Source organism: Schistosoma haematobium, chromosome 3 (genome assembly GCF_000699445.3).
Source record: "Schistosoma haematobium chromosome 3, whole genome shotgun sequence".
Taxonomy (NCBI): Eukaryota; Metazoa; Platyhelminthes; class Trematoda; order Strigeidida; family Schistosomatidae; genus Schistosoma; species Schistosoma haematobium.
In genome coordinates this window covers 17,483,525-17,497,055 of record NC_067198.1, presented here as the reverse complement: position 1 = coordinate 17,497,055, position 13,531 = coordinate 17,483,525, and the positions used below count along the sequence as shown (strand labels likewise).

General features: G+C 31.7%; 1 protein-coding gene across 2 annotated transcripts in view; it reads left to right on the top strand.

Moving 5' to 3' along the window:
• Positions 1-13,531, top strand: part of UNC22_1 (Twitchin) — a 197,641-nt gene that overhangs the window by 143,236 nt on the left and 40,874 nt on the right. For both annotated transcript variants that reach the window (XM_051213168.1, XM_051213169.1), the window contains exons 67-75: positions 500-651; positions 2,712-2,827; positions 3,889-4,140; positions 5,850-6,069; positions 6,500-6,688; positions 7,652-7,765; positions 8,998-9,306; positions 11,383-11,673; positions 11,780-11,968. In XM_051213168.1, coding sequence (XP_051069120.1) covers positions 500-651; positions 2,712-2,827; positions 3,889-4,140; positions 5,850-6,069; positions 6,500-6,688; positions 7,652-7,765; positions 8,998-9,306; positions 11,383-11,673; positions 11,780-11,968 — 1,832 coding nt within the window. The remainder of the gene's footprint in view (positions 1-499; positions 652-2,711; positions 2,828-3,888; positions 4,141-5,849; positions 6,070-6,499; positions 6,689-7,651; positions 7,766-8,997; positions 9,307-11,382; positions 11,674-11,779; positions 11,969-13,531) is intronic.

Below are 13,531 nucleotides of genomic sequence, written 5' to 3'. Positions count from 1 at the left end.
TTGTTTAATAGTGTGACCACTGGTTTATGAAAAGACCAGAAATTAATATTGTTAGATCTGAGGACGTACACCTTGTCATACATCTATCAGGCCGAAGTTCTTTCAATTGTTATTTTTGTTTATTATTTATTTATTTGTTATTACGTAAAATATGACATCTAGTACTGTCAATGAATAATTAACTTCATTACATACGCTATCGACTTAACAGTTCATAGTTTCCCTTCTCATGTTATCACTGATTAGGAAATCATATATGGAACAGGAAAGTAAGAAGTAGTTGTTCCATAATTCAAATATTCCTACTATCAATAGTAATCGTTAGCTGACATTTCCAGTTCATTAGCATGTGTAGAGTGACAAAGTTTAAGAACTGCAGGACAAAGATGTGATTTCTTAAAAACTTCTTAACTCTGTATATAAACCCACAAATTACCATTGATTTTGAACTCCCTATTTTAACATTTATGTATTTCTTTGAAAATTAAACATTACCTAGGGTAAATGTACATCCATTGTCAACAAATGAATATACCATAAGAGGTTTACCACAGAGTAAAGAATTTGAATTTCGGGTTGTTCCATTCAATGCTGCTGGTGCAGGTGAACCTAGTGAACCGACAGGTTACGTTAAAATTCAAAAGCCCAAAGGTAAATACATAAAAATTAAAGTTAATATGAATATGCTTTACATTTACAATATTTAAAACATTTTTGAAAACTCATATTAAGATCAGCATAAGGTATTACTCATGTTAAGATTAAGAATACATTAGATCACTCATTTCTGAAATATTTTTGCTGTACCAATGTACTTTTTATTAAAGACAGTGAGTTACAAGTGTTCAATCCATTTAGATTTTTCCAGTACTACAGTTATTTACTTCGAATCCCGACTTATTTACAGTGAGATTAGTTCATACACAAACGAATCTGTATAGTCCAATAGGTTGAATCAACTGAAAACTTACGATATAAAATTCATAACTATGTATTTCAACAATTCATCAATGCAAATCAATGTTGTCATTAGTCAAACTGATCAGACCATAAACTTACTAATTTCTCATTTTTATTATATTTTAACTTTCTCAATCAAAATATTTATAGAAATTGTTTTCATCAGAATGATAATATCAGCTACTTATAAGTCGTTTAACGTGAAGTCATTAAACATCTAATAATTGTAATTTGATCCATTCTCTTATATTCACTTTTGTTCCTTCCCATGAATTTTCAATGTAATGCTAAAGCATGGAAATTTTAAATAGTCACAATTTGTGTATGACTATGATTTATATTAAGCAAGATCAATAATGTCTAAAGCTCCAAGAATGTTAATAAAGTCTACTGTTAAAATACTACTTATCATGATAGTAAAGGTTCCTGCTTTCATATAGATTATTCAAATTCATCAAACTTTTAACTAGAGACAAAATTACAGAGCTACTTGATGAAATAGAAAAACCATACTCCAATACTTTATTTGCATAATGTTCATTAATTGTCTCAGACTTGATTGTTTCTGCATTTCCGTACTAATTATTTAGTAAATTAATATATATATATATATATATATATATATATATATATATATATGCCCTGGGTTCGAATCTCGCGAGGCGGGATCGTGGATGAGCACTGCTGATGAGTCCCACAATGGGACGAAACAGCTGTCCAGTGCTTCCAGGTTTTCCATGATGATCTAGTTTCAATTGTAATTACTATAATATCCGCAGAAACCCTTCTGATATGAATCAACATATGCTCACTAATGACTGGCTTCAAGAGGTATTCCCTGGAGTTCCAGTGAGAAGCAGTGACCGGTGAGTTCAACCGGGTCAGTTTTGAGATGGTAAATCACTGAAGACAATGGTGAACGGTCGCGCAATTTCGTGGATTGGTTGAAGTCAGACATTAACACTGTTGGATGCTGGCTCAGTGGTCTAGAGGTTGTGAGTACGCGATCGAGACCGACAGGTCCTGGGTTCCACTGGTGTGTGTGGGATTGTGGATGAGTACTACTGAGGAGTTCTATACTAGGATGAAACGACCGTCCAGTTCTTCCAGATTTCCCCTGGCGGTTCAGCTTTAATTGACTCATGAACTCAACTATTAAATTACTACAATCTCCACAAAAAACCCCTTCTGAGAATATATTATACTTTCTTCACTATCTGTTAATGTGTACATAAACATTTGTTAGTTTAACAAATTTTTGTGATAACTATCAAATATAACGAATATGAATGTATACATTGGTGGCAAGTGACAGTTTTTCAAAAAAAGAAAGTCTACCTTTTCAACACATTCATGTGAAAGCTGACGACAACAGAGATTAGAGAAAATACATTAACTACTGAAGTATTTAACATTGTAATCTACTGTAAGCTTTTCATAAGAACATGCAATAGTAAATAGTAGATTGGTAATATCAGTTAGTTAAAAAAGATAATCGGAAATATGAACAAAAGTTAATTTCATGATATGAATAATTAGGAAAAATGTAGTTATGATATTTAAGATTGCCGCCAGATTTTTAAGACCCAACAAGGTTTATTAAACAACGATTAGGTATACTTAAAATGTTAACTTGAATCTCTTACTAATTATGTTTATGTAATCTGACATTTTAGATAGATAATGGTATTTTTGTTAATAAAGCTAGTAATTCTTTTTTTTAAAAAACACTATCTCGTTTTTATATAAAGCGGCTCCTAAAATCAGTCCTGATGCACCTAAACAAGTAAATGTTACAAAAGGTGAACCGTTTAAAATTCGTATTCCGTACACTGGAAGTCCACCAGATGTTGTGGAAGCTACCAAAGTGAGTTTACTACTTTCAAACTTCTTATGTAATCCAATTTAATTTAATTACTGTTACTATATCAGTAATATTACAGTGAACGAGAATATAAGTGGGGACAATCGAATGTATTTGAACATAAAATTCTAGAATCTCGTACGAAAATCTGGGAACTATATAGTAAATTATTCGTTTACAAAATATCAACCAATCGTATCAGTCTTCACTGTTCTTTCGTTTCCACCCTAATCATTCTCTGTTCTCGTTATCCATTCTTCGATGTTCTTAACTTTCTGCCTACAGATATTTCACTTTCGATTCATGATGCATACTACTTATATCTGTCGACATCAGTAGCACACACCACAATAAGGCTTCATTCAATCATATTTAAAAAGCATTTCCGTAATAATAATATTTTCATATCATTCATTTCACATTTAAATCGATCGCATATTTTTTCATAGTGTACAGTGTATCGAGACTAAACGTGGGAAATAATTTGATACTTTTAAGACAATTTCAATGACTAAGTAGGCCAATGAACATTTGGTTACTGTCACTTCCTATATTAAAGTTACTAATCAAGGATCATTTTCTCCTGTATAGGTTTCATTCTAAACTGTTTAGTGCTTTCAGAAAACATATTATCATTTGTCTGCCATTTTAAAATCTAATGGTTAACACTTTAAGGTTTTCGGTGATACTGCATGACAGTCATTTGAAATTTGTTGGCATCAACTAGTCACTAGATATAAATTAGGTAGAATATGAAGAACTGAATAACTAAAAAGTCGACTTTATTTGTGAGTGAATCTATATAAAAATCATCAGACAGCTCTGTTACTTTATTACGATTCATGAATAGACCCATTTGATACAAAAATGAATCGTTATTGAGTGGATAATAATTGTACATATACTTGTTTTTATAACGATGATAGCTATTTTGATTGCTCTCACCCAGTAGATATTTGTTTGCTTTCAAGTCACGAACTTATTAATGAAATTCAAGTTAAACAAGTGTCATGATTAATATGATATTAATTATCGATTTATCGACATTTGTTTTATTCTTTTAGGATGGTGTACCAGTTATTTTAGATGATGGTCGATTCGTCGTAACTATTACACCTGACGAGGTTATTATCGTTGGGAAGAAAGGAGATAAACAAGATGAAGGGCCATATAAGATTACATTAAAAAATGATAAAGGTCAAGATACTTTACCAATTAAGATTAATGTTCTTGGACCACCAGATAGTCCACAAGGACCACTTGAAGTGAAAAATATCAAATCAGATTCATGTACACTTGGTTGGAAGCCACCAAAGGTGAGTTGAGATCATCAAAGTTTGTTGCAATAAATTATAATATATGAGTGTTACACTTCGAGCTGTTAGATGTAAACCAGCTATCTGTGACCCAAATTCAAGAGTACAAATACCACCTGAATAAAACAAACTAGCTAACTAAACAATATATATTATCAAAATAATGACAGAATCCCTTGAAATATCATCAAAGTCAAATTGATTGTAGTCAGGTTAAATAATAAATTACCAATTTAGATATTTATATTGTCATAAACATGTAGGAAAGTGTTATTGAGATAGGTAAATCAAATATAATTGAACAATATTTTGAATTAAATTTTCTGACGTCTCATGACTCAGTATAAGCCACTTCTTCAGAGAATAAACAACCAAATCAAAATTAATCCAAGTTTAAATAGTACAAGGGAAAAACACAAGTATATTATGTGAGATCAATAAAGATCACAGGTCTGAATAAATCAATGTCATGTTATTTCGGTCAAGGTGATTCATAAGCGACATGTATGTAAATTTGTGTGTATCTGTGCACGGCTAAGGATGAAAAATGTGTGACTTTTATGGTTAGATTTTTCTCACATAATATTCTTGTGTTGTTTCTTTGTACTATTTAAACTTGGATTCATTTTGATTTAGTTATTTATTCTCTGAAGAAGTGGCCTACACTGAGTCACCAAACGTGACAAAATTTAATTTTTCTACTCATTAGAATAGACTCAGTTTGTTCGAAATTATCAAGTCAAACCTTGATAATAATACCTACAATAATTTGAATTGTTGCGTAAACAAATAAATTACAATGATCCAAAAATGGTAAATATTAAATGCGTAATAGTGAAATCTAAAAAAAATGGATAAAAGTGAATACTTGACTTTATTGAAGCTTTAACCGTGTGAAAGTTCAAACTTCTCTTGTGTATTAAAAACAGTTTACAATTAAATTAACTTGACTCTGAAAGTAATATTTTTTTTGGTATCATTGTGATTTCTAATATCGATGGTAATATGAGTAGTGCTTTTCTTGCCGTTCTTGTCGTTATTCTTATGTTCCAGTTTATCTACTTAAGGTTTTTTTATATTTTTGATCAATATCTTAATAATTTGACGTTTGATCAGTTTATTCCCGAAGTACTGAGCTAATATGTCATATTGGTTTTGGTGAACTCTATGTTCACATTAAACTACCTAAATAATAACCTATAAGTGTAAAGAGAAATTATTCGATAAGTAGATAGGTTTTAAAGTTTCACTTGTAAATACATTCTTCCGTTGTAGTCAAGTTGTTTCTTTCTAAATGAATAACATTCGATCAAGTTCATCTTGACAAAGGTGATTTCAAGAGAAAATAAATCTTTAAAAATACATTTCAAGTGGATGTATCTATGTAAGCATAAAGCATGAATTATTCATTTTAAGTTATTTAACAGTTATATATCATGATTGAATTGTATCGTAATAAGGTAATTCATTACACGATTATCTAATCATTAACTATCGAGGTGGTTTTAGACAATTTCTTATATTCTAAAAGTGATATGTATCACACATTTGCATCAGCTAAAAAGCAAAGTGATCTGAATATTTTTAGTTTCGATGCATTATGAGACCATCTGCATACAACAGGGTCTTTCAGTAAATTCTGGTTTTTAATGATTAATTTATTAAATTAAACCTAACTATCATACTTAAACTTTATAACATAATTTCAGGAAACTGGTGGTTGTCCAATAACTCATTATGTAGTTGAGAAACAAGATCAAAGTACTGGCGAATGGACACCAGTTAGTAAATTTGTACGTGGTACAGAATACGATGTACTTGGTTTAGATGAAGGCAAGAAACATAAATTTCGTGTTCGAGCTGCAAATGAATTTGGTCTTAGTGAACCACTTGAACTAGATCATACAATTACAACAGAGAATCCATCAAGTAAGTTATGATTTGATTTACATTTAAAGTTATTTTACATAACGGAGTGATATCAAGCTAGACGACAGTGTGAAATAGCTATCAGAATGATGAATTTCAATATTCTATTTTTAGATCATTTCAGTTAAAATGTTGTATGATATAAATTTTGATATGACTAAGTTGAATGATAGCTCTGTTATAGGATTTTACAGTTCCCATCAAAGTTACATACATATAATATTGTCTAGAAAGATAATGAAAGCTTCATTCACGTAAGACAAAGCAACTGTACAATTACGGTAATTACACTTAATATCGTATATACTGTGCTGTAGATTTCCTTACTTTATCTAAATATATAACATTGAACAAAATAGTGAGTATTTTAATCATAATTGTGACTTTTTTTAAAAGTTGATTTTATTTATTGCTTTGATTATTAATTTAGCTGAACCTGGAGCACCAGGCAATGTTGAAGTAGCCGATGTTGATTCAAATTCAGTTACATTAGAATGGTCAAAGCCAAGATCCGATGGTGGTAGTAAAATAAACGGCTATGTAATCGAGTTTAGACCAGTAAATGGTGGGAGTTGGGAGAAAGCGCCAACAGGACCTATTAGAGGAAATAGTGGAACAGGTAGATACAATTAATTCAATTGATTTATATCGTGTATTTTGCTGTATTTTGATACAATTAGTACCATAAGTAGTCAGTATTAATTACAATGAATTAGTTCAAGTTAAATGATTTCACAATAAAATAACCGAATATTAGATTAAATTGAAGATAAAAGGCAACAGAATACAAAGACATTAAAATATCAAGGTTAAAAGTGGGAACATAAACTGACGTATCTCTATGAATGATAATTTTGATAAATGGTAACCTAAGTTTTTAAATACTGATGTTTTATTCTTTCAAACTATGTGGAGTTAGTCAATAGTTTTTTTGGAATAATATATGCTTATTTCAGACATGTTACGATGCAATGAGAAACGAACATTTTTATCATTCTTCAGACAATTCACAGTTTTAACACTGAATCCAGCATTTTAAGATGTTCATTGTAAAACATTCAAAAGGAAAGTAACATTTACAGTGTATAAAATTATGTTCTTTATATTGAAAATGACTAAACACTTAACCTACCATTGAACAAGATTAAAGTGTAATGAATAAATTCTTCAGTGTTTATCACATCCAAGATTTTGGCATCAGTTTTCAAATTCAAAGTGGTTTAATTACTTATTATTCAAGGTTATATTAAACAGAACTATTCTATCATCATTTAATAATTCAAACGAATGAGAATTAACATTCATAGCATACAGAAATAGTTTTATGTTTGTACCAGACTTATTTCTTAAGTAAATTTGTAAACAATGTCCATCATTGCTTACAAAAAGCTTGTGAATTAAGGCACTATCGAGGCATACGCACAGTATACACATATGCCGATAACAGACTAATCAATTGCAGTCTTAAACCCTAATGGGAAGATACAAGCCAAATAATACCAAGTGAATATTCATCATCTTTAAATGTTTCCCCATGTTTCACTTTTTTTGTTTAAATCTATTTTCATCATTGTTTTTACAGTTACTGGTCTTTCCCCCGGTGAAAAATATGTATTTCGTGTTCTTGCTAAAAATGATGTTGGTACTAGTGAACCAAGTTCATCAACACATCCTATTGAATGTAAACCAAAATATGGTAATTCATTAAAACTTTTCTTTGTCATTTTGCTTATTATTATAATTATTATTAAACTGATAATATTTTTTTCTACGTAACAATTCTCTCTTATATGAAGTTGTGTATTACTTACAGAAAATTATTAGTATGAATCTGTCGAGTTGGAGTCAATAATTATTCAGAGAACATTACAGAAACCAGGAAATCCTCAAAATCCTTTTAGTCAATCAGTTTCCTCAATGATTTCAGGGAGTTGAAAAATTTATTCTCTTCTTTAAATCAGTTTTTCAAACTCAAATACCAATACTAATTTAGTTTCCAGAGTTCTAACTTATGATTATGTGAATAACAGTTTTATATCTAACCTAACTCAACCTTAGAGCAAAGCTCCGGTTATCTTTGGCTTATTTATTATTTTACGAATGTTCAAGATTTGTAGATTGGTGGAAGTTTAGAAATTCGCGAGAAAGCCAACATTTTCTTCCAAAACCTAATAAAATTAATTTTTATAATGTTGTTTCGTCTAAGTGACCTCATAACATCGTTAGTTTTATTGTACCGTTACTTTAATTTATCGACAATTACACACACAATTATATGGTTATTGGCTTCTACATATGTATCTGATTGACTATTTCGTTGTTCCGTATAATCAGATCGTATATTTTAATAGTCCACTTCATATTTTTAAAATGTTTCATTTATTTTTCTAAAAGACCTCATATTTGATTGGATTTAGCAAAAGTAACTTGTGATATTTTTAAATGACACTTGACTCCAAGTTTAGGCATACAATCATCCATCTCATTGATGCATCATAAGAAAGTTTTAGGACCAGTTTAATAACATTTATTGAGTGCAAATATTTGTCATTCATCATTGTTGTTCATGATCTTTTATACATGTTTGATTATTGATGGAATATGTTTTAAATCAACCGTTATTTGTTTAAGTAGTTGTTTTCACATTATTTAAATACCTTTGTTATTTCTGCATAACTCCTAGTTATATTACAACGCGTATATTACATCAGCACAAATATAAATCCTTATTTTCAATGCAAAAAGCAAAGAATAGGTGATAATTAATAAATGTATTTATTATATTATTAAAGTAGTGTATGAGTAGCTTAACAAATGATTAAAAAAAGCGCAAAAAATATTGGTTGCACTAAATAAACATAACGACAGTGAATGTTAGCTGAAGTAAATCAGTGTTCTCATTTTTAATACATTTTTTCCCACTCAAAGTACTAGCAGGTAGCCCTAGTGAACCTAACGTTGATGGAGTTGGCAAGAACTGGATTGATTTATCATGGTCAAGGCCAAACAACGATGGTGGTGCTAGAATTACTGGATATATTGTTGAAAAGCGCAAAAAAGACTCTCCAGATTGGGAGGTAGCGACATCAGACGGTAAACCTATTAGCAGTAACTACGTACGTCTTGATAATCTTAACGAAGGAGATATGTATCAATTCCGTGTCAAAGCAGTTACTGCAGCTGGACCAGGTGAACCAAGTAATCCGACTCCCATTATCAGAATTGAAGATAAGAAATGTAAGTAAATTTATGTTATACTTATCAGAAAAATATGTACCTAATAATTTGACTAGAAAGCGTAAATTTCCAATAGGCTGGCGAGAGTATTTTGAAAAAGTCCTTTGATTACTGTAACTACCAATATAACGAAAATGACGCAATGCGAAATTGATTACCACTATCATAAGATTATATAATAAAGTATTGAGAGTTTAAGAAGCGAATTTCAAATTATTACTGTTCGACATGATTATCCCGTAACATTTTCCCAAAAGGGCTTGATTTATAATGTTGTGATGTTTAAATAAGTAATTGCTGATATCTACTGATAAAATCTACCATAAGTTAACCAAATGTGTCTGTAATTACGAATAGGATTAATTTCGAAGGGTATGCGTTTGAATGATTTATTCAGTGTTACTTATTAGTCACTTGTTTGTACAGACAAAAACATTTATCGTCAAACCATTCATTAAAGACAAATATTAAAGGTCATTTGCCCAGAGAATATGCTTATACGAAGTAACATGAATTAACGAACCGCAAAATAACTGAACACTGGACACCCAATTTATTTCAGAATTATATATATGCAATAATAGTTCATAAATTAATCCTGGCAGCTACCATTTTTCCAGACTTTCTCAAATATAAAACTTAACAAGTGCACCAGCTTTGTACTGGTTCTCTATTTGTACACTACTGGCCGAGTTAGAGCTTGTGGAGAACTATCATCAAAATCATGGACCTCAAGTAATCTTTATCAAGATCGTCTACTCTCTCCATTTCGATGTAATTTTGCTGTAAACATTCTTATACAAATGACTCTTGCATCTTTTAAGTTTTCACTAAATGACGTACAAGGAGATAAATTTTCTGACTTATAACACACAGATGACTTAGTTCTGTTCGGAGATGAAGCTGATAAAATGGAGTCTTCTAATCACCTTGAGCGACAATGCTAACATGTTTGGGTTGGGGTTCTCGTCCTTCAAAAGCAAAACTTTGCTACAAAGTTGGCTTGCGTCAGCGCCGGAATTGACGATAGGGAGTGAAGTAGTTGAGCACGTTGGCTGCTTCACTAATCTTGGGAGTTTCAGTGCTAGTGGTATGGTGTCTGACGAAATCTGGGTATGGATCCAGAAGGCTCTGTTGGCTGTTGCCAACTTGTTTCACTTGTGACGTAGACGAGACATCTGTCTTTCAACCAGAGGACAAGATTACTGCGTCCTCCGTCCTATTTTATGGATGTGAAACGTGGCCATTAAAGATAGAAGATACTCTTAGATTGCTAGTACTCGATTACAAATGTCTTCGGAGAATCACTCATGTATTTTGGCACTACTGAGTGCCCACTATTGAGCTTAAGCATAAGGTATTAGGTAAACATTTTGAATCGATTGACGAAGTAGTGAATATTCATTAACTAAGGTGGTTGAGATATGTGGTATGCATATGACCAAATAGTGCCTACCTCAATGCTATGTTTCCTAGTGTGAGAGCGTGCTGGAAAACAGTTAGAAACAGTCCAGTGGAGATGTGGCATTAGTTCGTGAATTTACTGATAATTGGACTTGACTATGTCAATAGGTGTATGACCAATGGTTGGAGAATTTCGGTTATATAATTCATAATTGTTCGCAATGGTTCAGGTGAATTCACTCTTAGTCTTCCTTTATATCCTGATTTCTGAAATCTCTTTATACTCTCGTCTCCTTTCTATACCTGGTTTTTCTTACGACTAATGTTACTTTTACCCCTTCCGCCACTCTAGTATTTCTCCTAATAATTTTATCTCATTGTGCTATTGTGATATGGCAACTTGGATCGACTCACATATGTTCCCGGTTCTATGTTGCATTTCTGGATGATTGTTGGAAATCTGACGACCAAGCCTCTCTTCAGTCATATGTGTATACTACTTACTAGCTCAATATAACTAAGGTAATAAAGAACTGAACAAGTTGAGGGAGTTTATAAAATCCATTTAAGAATTTATATATATTTATTAAATAATATTACTATGACTTAAAACTCCACCAGTTTGTAATTAAACCAATAATCAATGTATTCTTTCCTTTAAACGAAAACCAGCTACCGCAACACCTGATTTTGTCACGAAAATTCGTCCTACAACTGCACCTATCGGAGGCACTGCTGGATTCGAAGTACAAGTTGATGGTCAACCACTTCCTTCTGTACGCTGGTTTAAAGATGGTATAGAACTTTTACCAGGTAACCGTATTAAGATCAGTCCACCTGGTCCTGATGGAAAAGCGAGCATTGAAATACATGATCTTGACGAAAAAGACAGTGGGACAATAACTTGTCAAGTATCAAATCCTTCTGGTAAAAACTCATGTTCAGCTCCATTTGAAGTACTGGGTAGGTTTCGTGACGTTCATACACCTAATTATAATATGAATTATTAAATTATTACGAAAAACTTAACAATTCCCTAACTTGATATTTATTTGTTTTCTTTGCATAGCAATACCCAAGATACTGGGTAATATTGATGATAAAGTGGCTTCAGAAGGCGATCTTGTTAAACTTAAAGTTCCTTACTCTGGTCGAGGATCTATCACGTTGAAATTAAAGTGTAATGGTCATGAATTACCGGAATCTAGTCGAGTTAAATTGATGGATTTAGATGGAACAGCATCTATTCAACTAAAAGGTAATATAAAACAATTAGTCCCTTTGATAAATTTCGATAATGATATTAGAAGACGGAGATTATCAGAACTATGTGATATATTAGCGCAATACATTTCGAACAATTTGGTCACACATATACTTGTTAAGAGCATTTATATATAAAAATAAAAGGTCAACTAGACAGGAAACGGGGTACGAGGAGATAAGGATAATGATAAGAGTAATAATAATAATAATAATGTGAACACAATTTGAAACCTAATCACTCTGGATAATAAGTCAATATTACCAGGGTAGGTTTAAGGTAAGAACAAACTGTTTTTGAACACACAAAGGGGGTTTGAATTTTCGTATGGCTAAGGCTTCAACAAACCTTAGTATACGCCCTTTTACACTTTTATACAACACTACGAAAGCTGAGTAATACTTTATTGAATTAAATTTATGTACTTAATTACAGTCGTGTTATTTAAATTTAAGCAGAATATGTACGAAGTTGTAATAAACTGAGTAGTGATTAACCTGAATTTCTTCATCTTAATGAAAGAAATAGAATATATCTGTAGCTAATTATTTATAATGATAAGTGTAGATAGATAGCGAGTGTGATAACACAAAAAACTCATACAAATCTCTTTAAGTTAATAATCTTCACAACCCCTATAGTAGTAATCAACATGTGCTCACTAGTGACTAGCTTCGTGAGGGAATTCTCGGAGTTCTAGTGAGAAGCCGTGATCAGTGGAGCTAATACATGTCGGATAGAGGCAGGTATCTACCTCAGTACAACGGAAGTTGGTCACGCAATTTCGTGGATTGGTTGATGTTAGACACTATCACCATTGGATGCCGGCTCAGTGGTCCAGTAGGCTAAGTGTTCGCGCGCGAGACCGAAGGCCCTGAGTTCGAATCCCGCGAGTGTGATCGTGGATGTGCACTGCTGAGGAGTCCCACAATAGGACGAAACGGCCGTCCAGTGCTTACAGGTTTCCAAAGGTGGTCTAACATCAATTGGTTCATGATCTCAATCCAAAAAAATAAATCATAATATTTTACGAATAATCAACCAAAACCCAGATTCAATAAATTACAAAAAGATAGATCCGATTAGAAGGCGGTAACTAATAACTGAATGCTGATATGATGTCCAAAAGCTGACTAACCATCTATACATGACACATAAAGAACTTTAATTCTGAAACCCAGACCTACCTACACAACTAATTCTTGAACTGATATCATGTCCTAGTCTTCCTAATTTTAAGGTTCTTGATGCTCGCTAGTTACAGTCAAAAATGTATATCAAACTATGTATTAGCTTCATCTAAGCACCTTTTCTATTGTAAATTCATAATCTCATCAATCAATATGCACTAGAATTAACTTGAAAATTATTTAGCTGACCATTTAATCGTAACTCAATAGTTTTTTATTAGACACATATCCTTTAAGTAAAAACAATTTTTAAAGTGTATTCAGAAACATCAGTTTATACAGCATTTTCCTCATTCATCTTAATTCATTATAAATATCAAGTAAAAGAAATTTCTATTTATTAATGATTTGGATTGTTCTTCATAGT